The sequence below is a fragment of the Lepisosteus platostomus genome, chromosome 25 (assembly GCF_059453375.1).
Source record: "Lepisosteus platostomus isolate fLepPlt1 chromosome 25, fLepPlt1.hap1, whole genome shotgun sequence".
NCBI classification, from domain to species: Eukaryota; Metazoa; Chordata; class Actinopteri; order Semionotiformes; family Lepisosteidae; genus Lepisosteus; species Lepisosteus platostomus.
Window position 1 is genome coordinate 2,311,073 of NC_142635.1, and position 14,011 is coordinate 2,325,083.

The 14,011-nt window shown below is 47.2% G+C and overlaps 1 protein-coding gene across 2 annotated transcripts; it reads right to left on the reverse strand.

The window, feature by feature from the left end:
* Positions 1 to 346: 346 nt before the first annotated feature.
* LOC148640528 (killer cell lectin-like receptor subfamily B member 1B allele B) lies at positions 347 to 13,278 on the reverse strand. 2 transcript variants are annotated; one of them, XM_088619872.1, is made up of 8 exons: positions 13,139 to 13,278; positions 12,871 to 12,965; positions 11,909 to 12,192; positions 9,880 to 9,966; positions 5,638 to 5,817; positions 4,594 to 4,742; positions 3,429 to 3,541; positions 347 to 2,202 (listed from the first exon to the last, which is right to left on the reverse strand). In XM_088619872.1, exons 3-8 carry the CDS (start codon positions 12,009 to 12,011, stop codon positions 2,055 to 2,057), a joined length of 780 nt encoding a protein of 259 aa, XP_088475998.1. In that variant the 5' UTR covers positions 12,012 to 12,192; positions 12,871 to 12,965; positions 13,139 to 13,278; the 3' UTR covers positions 347 to 2,054. The 2 variants fall into 2 exon arrangements, with proteins under 2 accessions (XP_088475998.1, XP_088475997.1); XM_088619871.1 differs by lacking the exons at positions 9,880 to 9,966; positions 11,909 to 12,192; positions 12,871 to 12,965; positions 13,139 to 13,278 and adding exons at positions 8,148 to 8,237; positions 9,021 to 9,630.
* Between the last annotated feature and the right edge of the window lie 733 nt (positions 13,279 to 14,011).

Sequence of the window (14,011 nt, forward strand, 5' to 3'; positions counted from 1 at the left end):
GATCTGATTGGCTATCTTCTCATTCATTAACAGAGAGTACAGACCCCAGTCACATGACCCGGGTGTTTAATACACACCAGACCCTCACTACTGCACTGTAAACCAGCCCTCCATAGACTCGTGTATCACCACCGCCGCCGGCGGACAGTTATCGGAATCGACACCCCCTGCTGTAGCCCGATCAATAGGCTTCATTTTATTGTTATTTTATTTCGAATTCACTGACACTGCGGGCTTTCTTACGTTTTCACTTTAATATCCAAAAACATCCCCGAAGTCCACATATTCAAACGTAAATTGTATTTTTGAAGGATGAGTCACAATAATGACAGTTTTGACTCCTAAACACGTTAATAACATGCTTTATTATAGAATTAACCAAACAATTTAAGACCGTTTAAAATACATCCTGTCCTGTCCAGTGCCCCTGGAGAAGGAGAGGAAGGACTGTCTGCAGAGGCCAGAGCTGTCAGCCCAGCAGAGGGCATCCCAGAGGCTTCTCCTGGCCAAGCAGAGGGGGCACAGCCTCCCCAGGGAAGAGCCGCTGGCTGGGTCTCTAGAGGGAGGAGGAGCTGTTGACCTTCCTGCTGCTTCTCCACTCGTCCCCAGGGCAGCTGTCCTGTTAGTATCCAGCAGCACCAGTGCTGCTCCTGAGCCCCTCATTCTGCCTCTCTGGCTGTTCCTGAACACTCCCTGTGTGGCTGTTTGCTGACAATGATGCCTGTGGAGCTTTAAACTAAACTGCCCTGTGTCCCTGCCTGCTTCAGCTCATACTCCCCATTCCCATCAGCAGGGCTGCCTCTCAGTGTCACTGTGTTCATTCTGACTTCCCACTGCTTCACTGACTGTGTTTCTCCTGGGCCAGTCTGGCCTGGACCTGTGTCTTCTATCCCTTTACACCCTGTGATCTCTGGCTCAAGACTGTCAGGCCTGGGGGCTGGGGGGCAGATTCTCATCAGCAGGGAAAGAGCCCATCAGCCCCAGAGACACAGGAGCCCCTGAGACAGAACAGAGTCTGAGAGCAACAACCTCTACTGCTGTGTGAACTGAGTGATGAAAATAAACCCCAGAATGATCAGTGCCACTATCCAGACTTGTGTGTCATTATTCACTTCTCATTTGTTTCTATAGTTTTTCTCTGACTAGCTGTTCACAGGTCCTGCACTGACCAGACAGCAGGTCAGTCAGTATGTCAGCTGGAGCCTCAGTGCACGCTGGGACTACAGGTCACTATTCAGCACAGAAGAAAAGGCAACAATTCAACTGAAAGATGCAGTTTAGGTTCTGTGTTCCACGAGGCTGGTTATGAACATTAGTAATATCTCAACAATCCTTTCAGTCTGGTAACCTGAATCCTGTGTGGGAGGAGGCTGGACCCTGCTGGTCCCCTGTGTGTGAGGAGAGTGTCCATGTCCCCCTGTGACCTGAAACACTGCCCAGGCTGTAGAGCTCCACTCCGGCTCTGTGCAAGGGGCTGAGCCCTGTCTTTCATCTGAACCTGGCTGGACAGACGAGTCCCACACTGGTGCTGGACACAGCTGTGTGAAACTCCCTGGCTGAAGACGACCAAACTCCCTTTCTCCATTAATACTGACTGAACTGATCCTCACTCCATTAATACTGACTGAACTGATCCTCACTCCATTAATACTGACTGAACTGATCCTCACTCCATTAACACTGATAGTCCAGAGGAGACCGCAGACACACAGAGTCCCACTGGACACAGCAAGACACAGCCCAGACATCTTCACACAGGCTGGATTGTCTCAAATACAAAATATTAACAATATAATTTGTAAAATACACAACAGAAATTTTACCTTTGAGAAACAAGCATTGACAAAAATAATTTAAAAATACAAAAATGCAACATATTTCAAAAAGTTGGAATAAAATCCCCATGTTGCTGTCTGTCTGTGTCCCCAGCCTGGAGGACAGAAGGAGAGACAGTGAGGACCAGTGGAGAGACAAGAGACCAGGATCGTCTCCAGGATTCAGCAGAGGAGTCCCAGCAGACACACTGTCTCTCTCTCTCAGGTTTCTCCTCCTCCTCAGGACAGAGAGGGGGGCTGCCAGACTCTCACAGCATCCCCCTCACAGATCCAGCGGAGAGGTATTTCACAGTTTTGTGGATATACAGTTTTCCAATCCAGAGTCCAATATCCACAGTTCCCAGAGTAACCTGAACCAGCTGTGACCCTGTGAGAGAGAAGGAGATCAGAGTCACTGAGCCAGTCTGCTCACCTCAACACACCAGCACCTCTCTCTCCAGCTCCCTCTGCTGTCTCAGAGAAGACCTCCTGTGAAAACTGTCCTGTTATTCCTCACATTGCTGTTGACACATAGGAGCTCATGTTAACTTTTCTCTTTGATCAATAAGATTTACTCAGCAAGTTACAGTTTCTTACAAGTTAGACCATATTTACATGTCTGTTTGACTTACTTCCTGCCACACAGTTAGAGACTCTGAAAACACAGTCAGTGGACCTGAGACACAACACAGTCAGAGCAGTGATTCCACCACAGTACCAATAAAACACCAGCAGTGCAGTACAGGTCAGTGGGACTGATCACTGCAGGGGCTCAGTTTGTTCTCATTCTGAGCACTTTAGAGCTGCTTCTTCCTTCAGGCCCCCTGAATTACTCACTGACTGTGGAAGATTCTGCTCCTGAATAAAAAGTCCCTTTGCTTTGTGAATTAGGATTGTCAACCTGATTCAGACCATCTGTCTGTAGGGAAAACAGAGTGAATTTCACTACTCAGAGAAGAGACTCAGAGCTGCAGACAGACAGGCTGTGTGTGAGAAGAGAGCAGTCAGACAGTATCTGACTTCAGTGGAGACATGATCTTAAACTTGTGATGTTGTGAGACGTGTGCCTGAGGTTTCTCTCTCATGTCTCCTGCAGGAGTGTATGTGAATCACAAGTGAGTCCAGGCTGTTATGTCTCTGAGATTATGTCCAGAAGACAAAGTGCTGGAGAGTCTCTCGATGGGGTTGAAGTGACACAGCTGGGAGGAGCTACAGCTGTGATGTTCAGGAGACTCTTGTCTGCAGAGACCTGGACTGAAACGTGTGGCTGAAGTCCAGTCCTCCTGCATGACAACACTGAGGATTTCTGACATGCGATGTTCTGGCTTTTCCTAAAAATTGTATTTTTTTACTCTTATTGTGAAATACACTGGGGTCTGTAATCTGTTTTAATGGCATTAATTGGAACTTCATCATCTCTGGCTGTGTATTCTGACTAAGTGCTGTGGATTAATATTCTGTAAGAATCTCGATTCTATTTTTCCAGTATCTAAACCATGTTTCATCTGTAATAGTGACCCAGTGACACCCTTGAAACTGCTTATGTACCATCTAGTATCAAGTGGGCTTGACAAACACACAACACAAGACACAACACACAACACACACACTTACACTCTACTGTCCAGGACTGTTCCATCAACCCATCTCCACTCAGATCTGCTGTCCTTCCTGTTCAGACCAATCCAGTAGTTAGTGTTGTCCTTTACTAGATGTCCCAGGAGCTCCTGCAGAGACACACAGAGCAGGTCAACTCACCCTGGACACCAGCACCAGTCCAGCTGAACTCGGGGTCATCTCACCCTGGACACCAGCGCCAGTCCAGCTAGACTCTGGGTCAGCTCACCCTGGACACACACACTCAGTCCAGCTGCCTGAACACCTGAACCTGAACACATCTTCCTACTCCTCACGAAAGAGAACAGACTCACAGTGAACACATACAGAGTGACCTCAGCTCACATATCCAGCCTCATTAGCTGAATTCAGAGACAATCAGAACGTGTGTTTCCCATCATCACTGAGAGTCAAGACCAGGTTAGAGGTCTTTACTAGAGACCTTTCATTTCTACTGTTCCAGACAGTAACCATCAAGGGCAGTTTTGGATGTATAAACATCTCTTCATTACAGTACCTCAGCCATTTCTTGATTAATAATTCAAATCCATCAGTTCCTCTTCTAACCAGATATTTTCTCTCTCTGTGTCTGACTGGGTTTCCTTGGAAACGTGCAGCTGTGAGCAGGAAACAGCTGCTTTTCCAGAGTTAAACGTCCCGCTGATGGGGCTTGTCTGGGTAGCTGGTTCCACACTGTCACAGCCCTTCATGCCAGTGAGAGCAGCAGGAAAGGAGGTTGTGGGTCTGGTGTCAGCTGGGCAGTGTGTCTCCTGGGACAGGGCTGGTCTGAGATCAGAAACTGTATCTGAGCACACAGTGGGCATGATCTCACTGTGCCTGGTGTTGGGCAGCACTGCCTGTGAGCTGTAGAGCAGAGATCCATCCCCACACTCTCATCTCTCACACTGCTGCTCACTCTGCTCTGTTCACACACAGGCTGTACAGGGGAAATAGTCACTGCTTTTCAAACTCTGAAGGTGAGGACACTGATGAAGGGCTCATAAGGGGACTGATGAGGAACATTTATTTGAGAGGATTAATGAAGAGATTATAATTTTATTCGAAATATTAAGTCGGTCTTTGTATTTTTGAATGGCTTTTCAGTGGAGTGTTTTTAAAAATTATGCTAATCTTTCTCCCTCAGTGAATCTCTTGTTCTCACCAGTTCCTTTTTGTCATTAATCACCAGCAGCTGAGCTCCCACTGACAAGCAGAACTGATTCGCAGACACCCAGGATCTCTGGTCTGTAGAGACGTAGTAACATCTTCCACTGTCTCCCCCCTTCCATCCCTCTGGACAGCACTGCTGCTCTGTACAGACAGACACACAGGAATCACCTGGATTAATACTGACTGAGCCTCAGGGATTCCTCAGGACTCTCCTCTGTACAGACAGACACACAGGAATCACCTGGATTAATACTGACTGAGCCTCAGGGATTCCTCAGGACTCTCCTCTGTACAGACAGACAGACACACAGGAATCACCTGCATTAATACTGACTGAGCCTCAGGGATTCCTCAGGACTCTCCTCTGTACAGACAGACACACAGGAATCACCTGGATTAATACTGACTGAGCCTCAGGGATTCCTCAGGACTCTCCTCTGTACAGACAGACACACAGGGATCACCTGGATTAATACTGACTGAGCCTCAGGGATTCCTCAGGACTCACCTCTGTACAGACAGACACACAGAATTACCTGGATTAATACTGACTAAGCCTCAGGGATTCCTCAGGACTCTCCTCCGTACAGACTCTCTCAGTTCAGTTCAGTGACACTCAACCACTGAGCTCCTGTACTGTTCCTCCTGGAGTCCTGCAGCACTGAGACTCACACTGACAGACGGGTCAGTAGTGAGTCTCTACCTGATTGTCACTGACTGTGTGGAGAACAGCCCTGAGGCTCTTATCCTCATGTCTGAGAGTCTGTCTGTCTTCTCAAACACGTCTCTTACCAACAGCAGCAGCTCCAGCTCCAGACCAACCTGAAGACCAGCTCTGTCCAAGAAACAGGTCTTCTCTCTCCTCTCTGCTGCTGTTTCACCTTGCAGACCTGTCACTCCTACACACACTCAACTCTCACTCCCACACACACACTTCACTCTCACTCCTACACACACACTCAACTCTCACTCCCACACACACACTCAACTCTCACTCCCACACACACTCAACTCTCACTCCCACACACACACTTACTTCTCTTCCCAGTAGAAGGGTCCACACAGAACTTCTCCAGCTGTTTCCTGTATCTCTCAGCTTCACTCCTGTATCTCTCAGCATCACTCCAGTGTGTCTCAGATTTATTCTGGTTTCCCTCCAGCTTTTCCTCCTTCTTCTCCAGTCTTCTCTCCCAGTCTGAGCTGTTCTGTTTCCACACTGCAGGTCACAGCCCCAGAACACACAACATCATTTAATCAACCAGATTCATCTGTCTGCCTGTCATCTGTATATCAGCTGTCCGTCTCTGTCTGCCTGATCTATCAATCACAGGAATGATCCACTTCAGTAGTATTATCATCTCCTGGTCTGTGCATCTCTGATCTTAATTATTTAATTAAACTAATGATTTACAATTAATATCATGAGTATTTCAGTGCTAGTTGAGAAAGGGTGTGTGTCTGGATGAGGACAGATAAGAGCACAGCGATCCACACAGGAAGCAGGAGCTACAGCAGACAGCTCTCCTGGGGGACTGGGAGCTGCAGGAAGCTCCGCCTGAGAGGACCTGTGTGTTCCTGCAGAGTCTTCTGTCTTCATCCTGACAGCCTGGGGATGCAGCACGAGAGCACACAGCCTGCTGGGTTGGGTACAGAGAGAGTGGACTTTAAACCCAGGGAGGCTGTGATGAAAGTTTACGTCATGGTTAAACCCCATGTACTGTACAATACTGTGTTCAGCTCCCCAGTAACAGTATTTTACAGTACAGAACAGTGTAGCGGCGAGGCTTATTAATAAGAAAGAGTTAAGTGTTCTGAGCCTTCCCAAATGAGGCCCCATCTCTCTGTTCAACTCTGTGGTGCAGCCACAGAGAATCTATTCATGCAGGCTGATTTAAGGTTTCCTTTGATAAGGCTTCCTAGGACAGCTCCCAAAGGGGGATGCACTTAGCTAAGCCTGGCTATCATGATCAATGGTCATCCATTGGCGCCTATCTGTCTAGGGAGTGCCAGATGGACATCTGGACTGCATTCCTAAGTGTCAGGAGTAAGTGACTCATATCTCACCTTGATCAACCAATCAGGGACTGGTAGGCCGAGTAACCCACGTGGGACTCTGATGCCCATGGAACTTTCAGCCAATCAACGAGCTGAAGTTCCTCCAGGTAAAAACAGGCAACACAGAGATTCAGTGAGATTCAGAAGGGATTCAGTGTGGAATTCTGTGGACAATTCTAAAGGGAATTCAAAGGAGAATTCCAGGGCAGGACGGCCCAGGAGCAGAAGGCTCCCAAGGGCAGGACATTCTCGCAGCGCGCCTCCTGACCATCCTAAGACTCAGCCCGGACAACCACGGAACAGCCAGTGTGTCCGAGTGCCAGAACTTTCCTCTGTTCTAAGAGTCTAGAGCGGAGGTTGCCAGAGAGTAACCAGAGGACCCACCCGAGGTGAGCACCAGCAGCAGGCCTCGTGAACAGGTCGGAACTTTGGACAGCTGTTTGGTTCTCTGGCTTCCCCTGGACTCTCGGCTCTCTCCTTCGGCTTCGGTATTTGGATCACGACTTATATTTATCGGCCCCCGGAAGTGGGTTCACTACTTGGTTTCGGTTTCACTAGCCGAATCCGTAACACCTACATACAATACTGTGTTCAGCTCCCCAGTAACAGTATTTTACAATACAGAATAGCAAAGAGATTATTGTTATTATTATTAGTGAAAAACTGTCTGGCACTCCATATTTAGCTCACAGCTCTGAAAGGAAAGTAAGATTTTGTGAAGCTGGTCTCACACTTCAACACTTAAACACTAAATCATCAATACAAAATCATTACACTTTGTAAAATTAATTTAATTATATTTAATTATATTAGATCATTTCTGAATGAAGAAATCCCCAACACACTAGGGTCTGTACTTACACATATATTGTAGGTAGATCAGTTATAATCCTGTTCGTACATATATTCTCACTCTCGTTAATAATACTATATGTTTCTCAACCTTTTCTGTGTGTTTATAGTGTGTTTGTACCTCTATTCTCTATAATCATGAGTCTTGTTCACTGCTATTTTCTGTTTTAGCTTGTGAAGACAAAACCACAACCTTCCCCACAGAGAAGCTCTGAATGACCAGAGGAACGTCACCATGGCAACAGGGCTAAAATACAGAATGACCTCAACACTTCACACTGCTACAGCCCTTCAGGAAACACAACTGTGGTGTTAAAAATACTTTCAGAAAAAATTAAAACACTTCACTGGCTTTGTGCAATTAGGACTTTCAGGTCATGTGACTTGTAGTCTCTTCCTGTCTCAGGCAGTAAGAGAGCAGCTTGAGCCCAGCAGCTCACAGCCTGGAGCCACAGTCCTGAACAGCAGATATCCAGAGGCTGATCAGAGCCCAGAATATCTGGTATTGCTTCACACACACATATAAAAGAGAAGGGTGACTGTGTGTAATTCAAACATCAAAGCCATTTGATCACTGTAAGATTAGACACAGATTCACACAGGTCCATATGAAATGACAGGAGCGACTATCAGACTTACAGACTGTCCCCAGGGCAATGACTGTGACCAGTAAGACACACACTGTGACTCCCAGGCTGATGGACACACAGCTCCTACTCCTGGACTGTCCTGGCCAGGGAGAGAGGGAGACAGGTGAATTCTCCCCTCAGACTGGACACAGCAGGACTCTGAGTGGCCGGGGAAGTGGAGCTCAAGCAGACACCCTGACTGGAGCTGCAGGGTGTCACTGGGACTGACTGTGGAGGAGGGGTGTGAGCAGCTGAAGGCTCAGAGTGAGACACTTCAGGAGGGGGGCTGACAGAGGCGTCTCCTCACACCAGAGCTGTGAAGAGGTCATGTGACTGAACTCTCACACTCTGACAGGGGCGGCCAGTGAGACTGACCACTGAGGAGTGAAAATACACCGTGGTCAGAGCGAAGACCCACTGGTGCAGACTGACTGACTGAGAGAGATCACAAAGAGAGTCAGATAGAAACAGCCAAGGAGACCAGGAAACACAAAGAATAAAATGTCAGGCATGAACAGATCAGATATAAAGGTGAAATAGTGCAGCAGAGCAGACACACACTGTGTCAGTATGCAGGTGTGTTGACCTTTCACTGCGTCAGTTAGCTGATCAGGTCTTTCATTCTGTCTTGTTGTGTATCAGTGAGTCGCTGTCAGAGTCACAGACAGACGACAGTAAGTCAGAGTTTATCAGTGTGTTACAGAACCAGTGTATCAGAGTATAACTGTGTGAGTGTAACAGTGTATCAGAGTGTTATTGTGCTACTGTCTCAGTATCTCAGTATATCAGTGTCTCAGTGTCTTGGTCTCTCAGTCTCTCAGTATCTCAATATTTTAATGTCTCAGTGTCTCTCAGTCTCTCAGTACATCAGCTCTGTACTCACTGGTCTGCTCTCCTCCTGGCTCTCTCTCTGCTCTCCTGGTCACAGTCTCGTACACGTCCTGTGCTGGTTTCTGTAGCCCAGTGTAAACACTCTCTGTGTCCATAGTTCTGACTGTTTTAGCAGGGTCCAGTGAGACGTTTGGACACTGAGTCACACTGAGTCTCTGCCAGGTCAGAGTGACACTAAAGCACTGGACAGCAAACAGGAACTCAGAAACCCCTCCTCCTCTCCTTCTTGCTCATTCTCTCTCTCTCTAACCCTCTGAGAGACGCTGGCACAGCCTGAGACAGAGGAACATCTCCAGACACACTAGACTGAGAGGGAGAAGGACACAGAGACACCATCACACTCACAGAGGCACAGAGTGAGAGAGGCAGAGAGACAGCAGGAGAAAGACAGTGTCTGGTCACTCTCCCAGCGCAGCGTCAGTGTCCTGTACTGCCCAGCAGCACAACCTGTCTCTCTGGACTCTGTCCAGCCCAGTAGCAGGAGGTGTGTTCCCAGTGTGTTCCTGGATAGTGTCTGTGAGGCTGACAGTCAGATCCAGTCCCGACTCCAGCAGGGAGCTGTGTCAGCATGCGCAGGAACAAGAGACACCTGAGAATCCACAGCCAAAACATTGTGTTTCTTCTCTTCTCTTTCAGCAGGAATAAACCTTTACCTGTTCCTCTGCAGCCTGCAAACACTGTGATCAGCTGTAAGTCTCAGGCCAGGCTGCCTGCACACTGACAGTCACACTAAGAGAGAGTGAGCACCAGTGGCAAGAGTCTCTTGTTCTTGAAGAGATGAGAATGAAGAAGGTGACTCTCAAACACACTCTTTTCCCTGTAAGAAGGACATGATGGACTGTTAGACTTACAGATCCCCACGACAGCGACTGCAGCCAGCAAGAGGCACACTGTGACTCCCAGAGCAATGAGCAGACCCCTCCTGCTCCTGGGCTGGGCTGAGACAGAGAGAGAGAGAGACGGGTTAATAAAGAAACTCTGACCGCCTGGCACACAGCTGGGGAGGGTGAGGAGGAGACACAGCTCCCGTCCTGCGCTGTGGTCCGAGTGGGGTCAGACTTCACATGAACGAGAGCTCTGGGCAGTGAGAGAGAAAATACTGCAGAAAAACCAAACCACAAGACAACAAACAGGAAACTACAGTCGTGTCAGCTTTCTATAGAAGAAGGGTTACAAACAGATATATGATTTAAAAGTATTTATGTGCAGTCACATTTATTTGTCTCTATAACAATATGTGCAATGTAATTTAGAAACTAGTTGTTGTGCAAGTTTAAGGCATCTTAGACACACTGAGGTGTTACAGGATATGTCTGTTCTGAGCATCTTCACTCAGAGACTCCACAGGTTTCTTACTGTATAAAACACATCCACACAGAAGAACAGTGAGAAACGAGAGCAGTTCAGTAGTTAGGAGCTCACTGATCCAGGGTATCGGCTTCAACACCACAGCAGGACAGCCATCCCAGACTCCCACAGCTGCTCTGGAGTCAGAAGAGCTTCGACTCTTAATAATACAGCTGAGTTTGGGAGGGAAGAAACCCAGCTTGGAATGTGCAGTCAAACACCTGATCACATCTCAAGGCCACCTGCAAACGAGCTGCCAGTGTTAAGTGTGAGTAGCTCAACCATCAAACCCACAAATAAGATCTCATGGACTCTGTGTCAGGTGTTCCTCACCAGAGACCACTTTCTGGACTGGGAAACACAGATCTGCCAGGACTAACTGTTTAAATTCAGTGGAATCTTCCTGTGAAGAAGTCAGACATCTCTACAATATGACCTGATCGCTCACTACAATGACAGGCTCTCATTCCTGCTTTTTCAGGAAATGACATCATGGAGAATTAGAGCACAGATTAGCAGAGGTGAGGGAGATCTGGACTGTTGTCCAGCCTCCTAAACTTTCATGAAAATTCAAGTTCTGGACTACTTGTAACAAATACTGTCATGACATCACAGTTCATAACTAATGCTAAACAACCGAGACCCTTTACAATATCTCAGTGTTACAGTGCAGCAGACAGACAGTATCACAGTGTTGTAGTGCAGCAGACATTATCACAGTGTTACAGTGCAGCAGACAGTAGTGTTACAGTCTAGCAGACAGACAGTATCACAGCTTTACAGTCTAGCAGACAGACAGTATCATAGTGTTCCAGTGCAGCAGACAGAATCACAGTGTTACAGTCTAGCAGACAGACAGTATCACAGTGTTCTAGTGTAGCAGACAGACAGTATCACAGTGTTCCAGTGCAGCAGACAGGCAGTATCACAGTGTTCTAGTGTAGCAGACAGACAGTATCACAGTGTTACAGTGCAGCAGACAGACAGTATCACAGTGTTCCAGTCTAGCAGACAGACAGTATCACAGTGTTACAGTCTAGCAGAGAGACAGTATCACAGTGTTCCTGTGCAGCTGACAGACAGTATCGCTGTGTTACAGTACAGCAGACAGTATTACAGTGTAACAGTCTAGCAGACAGACTTTCACAGTTTTACAGTCTAGAAGACAGACAGTATCACAGTGCTCCAGTGCAGCAGACAGACAGTATCACATTGTTACAATGCAGCAGACAGTATCAAAGTGTTACAGTGCAGCAGACAGACAGCATCACAGTGTTCCAGTGCAGCAGACAGACAGTATCACAGTGTTCCAGTGCAGCAGACAGTATCACAGTGTTACAGTCTAGCAGACAGACAGTATCACAGTTTTACAGCCTAGCAGACAGACAATATCTCAGTGTTCCAGTGCAGCAGACAGACAGTATCACAGTGCTCCAGTGCAGCAGACAGACAGTATCACAGTGTTAAAGTGCAGCAGACAGACGGTATCACATTGTTCCAGTGTCAGAGGCAGCTGTGGGGGTCTGTACTCACTGTGGGGGGATCCTGGCTGTGCTGGAATAGTGGTGATGGTTGGGCTCTCCTGTCCCTGTATGTTAGTGAATTTGATGTCAGCGTAGGTCACATCTTCAGCCATGGTGTCTCACTGTCTCAGCGTCTTTAAAATGTCTCTTTCTCGTCACGCTGGACTGCCTCTCCGCACAGAGACAGAAGGAAGGGTACTGAACGAGGAAGAGTCAGAAGGAGGAGTTTTCTCAGTTCCTGTTGTTGTGACTCAATGCCCCCTTCTCATTTCAAACCTTTCTGCAGTTCTAATCCTGTAACATACAGTTGGAACATAAAATATCCTCCATTTAAGTTCCACACGTTTGATTCTACATGTTAACATAACAGATTACTTCTATTTAGACAGATCCAAGACTTTTTGAAAATCATTTGCTGCTTCTACAGTGTTTACTAATCCTATAAGTTTGGTATCATGGGTAACCTGACTAGTTTACTAACTGGACCAGAAAGTAGATCACTGACATAAATCAGGAAGACCACCAGAAACTCCACCAGTTACATCATCCTAATAAGAGAACTGACCTCTCATCTGTGCTCTCTGTTTAATAACCAATTCTCAATCCAAACACAATCCTTTCCTGGAATTTCTAACACCTGGGAAATGAGAATGAATCTTTTATGCTGAACTTTATCAAAAGCCTTCTGAAAATCAATCCAGACCGGATCTTGTGTGAAGATCTCTAGGAAGTTGCTCAGACAAGTCCTCCCTCTTCTGAATCTGTGCTGACTGGTCCCCAGTATCTGTTTTCCACACAGCTGATCCTCTACTTTAGTCCTTATGACAGAAGAGCCTGTTAAACATGTTAGATATCGATCTTCATTGTTTCAGCATCAGCTGTTCATTTTGAGAAAATGACAACCAGCCTCCTCCTCTCATCACTAGACAGGCTGTTCTCTGCTTTACAGACAAGTACAGTCAGTGATCTCACCTGTTGGTGAACTAACTGCATGTCTCAGGGGTGATGTAGAGTTAATCTTCTAGGGCAGCACATCTCTGATAAAACACTGCGTGTAAGTGATCACACTGAAATAAAGGTATAACAATCCAGTCAGTTTCAGACAGTCAGAGGAGTCCTGTCCCATCACCAGTGACTCTGACACAGAGCACAGACAACAGGATCTTACTTCTCTTGAAATAAGACATGTTTAAAGGACACAGCCAGCAGAAAAGCACCTTGTAACCTTAAAACCCCAGACCTGTTTCCTGTGAAGACCCTCTGTGATCTTCTGCACAAGACAGGCTGACGTCTCAGGGACTGGCCTACCCCCCCACTGCTCTGTGAAGACTCACAAGCCAACAAACAGGATAGAAATATATTAGTGATACAAAGACGCAGACAAGTGGACAGTTGAGTAAAGCTGCATGTCAGTCTATGAGAGAACAGCAGAATGACCCACCTGTGTGAAGCAGGGCAGACAGCACTGAGCACCTTCACTCTGGGGTTACTGATGAGCAGTGCAGTCTCAGTATTTCAGAGAAAGAGTAAGAGACAAGTCATAAAGACATTGTGAGCAGAACATTCTCAACTAAAGGGGAAAATGTGCAAATTAGATGCAAATTGAAAAACATTGAATGACATCTGTCCCTGGACACTGGAGCTACTGAGCTCTGTGTCACAGAGTGCTCTCTAGGCCTCTGTAGATGTGTTTTGCAATTCAAACTGAGCTTCAGCACAGTGGAGTGACACTGTTACTACTAATAACAGTCCAGTGTCCAGAGTCTGGAGGAGGGGTCAGTACTGCTCACAGTCCAGTGTCCAGAGTCTGGAGGAGGGGTCAGTACTGCTCACAGTCCAGTGTCCAGAGTCTGGAGGAGGGGTCAGTACTGCCCACAGTCCAGTGTCCAGAGTCTGGAGGAGGGGTCAGTACTGCTCACAGTCCAGTGTCCAGAGTCTGGAGGAGGGGTCAGTACTGCTCACAGTCCAGTGTCCAGAGTCTGGAGGAGGGGTCAGTACTGCTCACAGTCCAGTGTCCAGAGTCCTGGGATGTGTTCTAAGAGAGTTGAGCACCACTGAGCAGAGCTTTCACACTGCTTACAGGATTAGTGTGCGGAGACGACTGTCTATGTCT

What these genes read in the sequence shown, in the direction of transcription:
- LOC148640528 (XM_088619871.1), bottom strand. Translation starts at nt 9,123, where the DNA reads ATGGACACAGAGAGTGTTTACACTGGGCTACAGAAACCAGCACAGGAC. An exon ending in GCCAGGAGGAGAGCAGACCA is followed by an intron (nt 8,238 to 9,020) that starts GTGAGTACAGAG and finishes CTCCCTGGCCAG; the next exon opens with GACAGTCCAGGAGTAGGAGC. An exon ending in TTAATGACAAAAAGGAACTG is followed by an intron (nt 3,542 to 4,593) that starts GTGAGAACAAGA and finishes GTGTCTCTGCAG; the next exon opens with GAGCTCCTGGGACATCTAGT.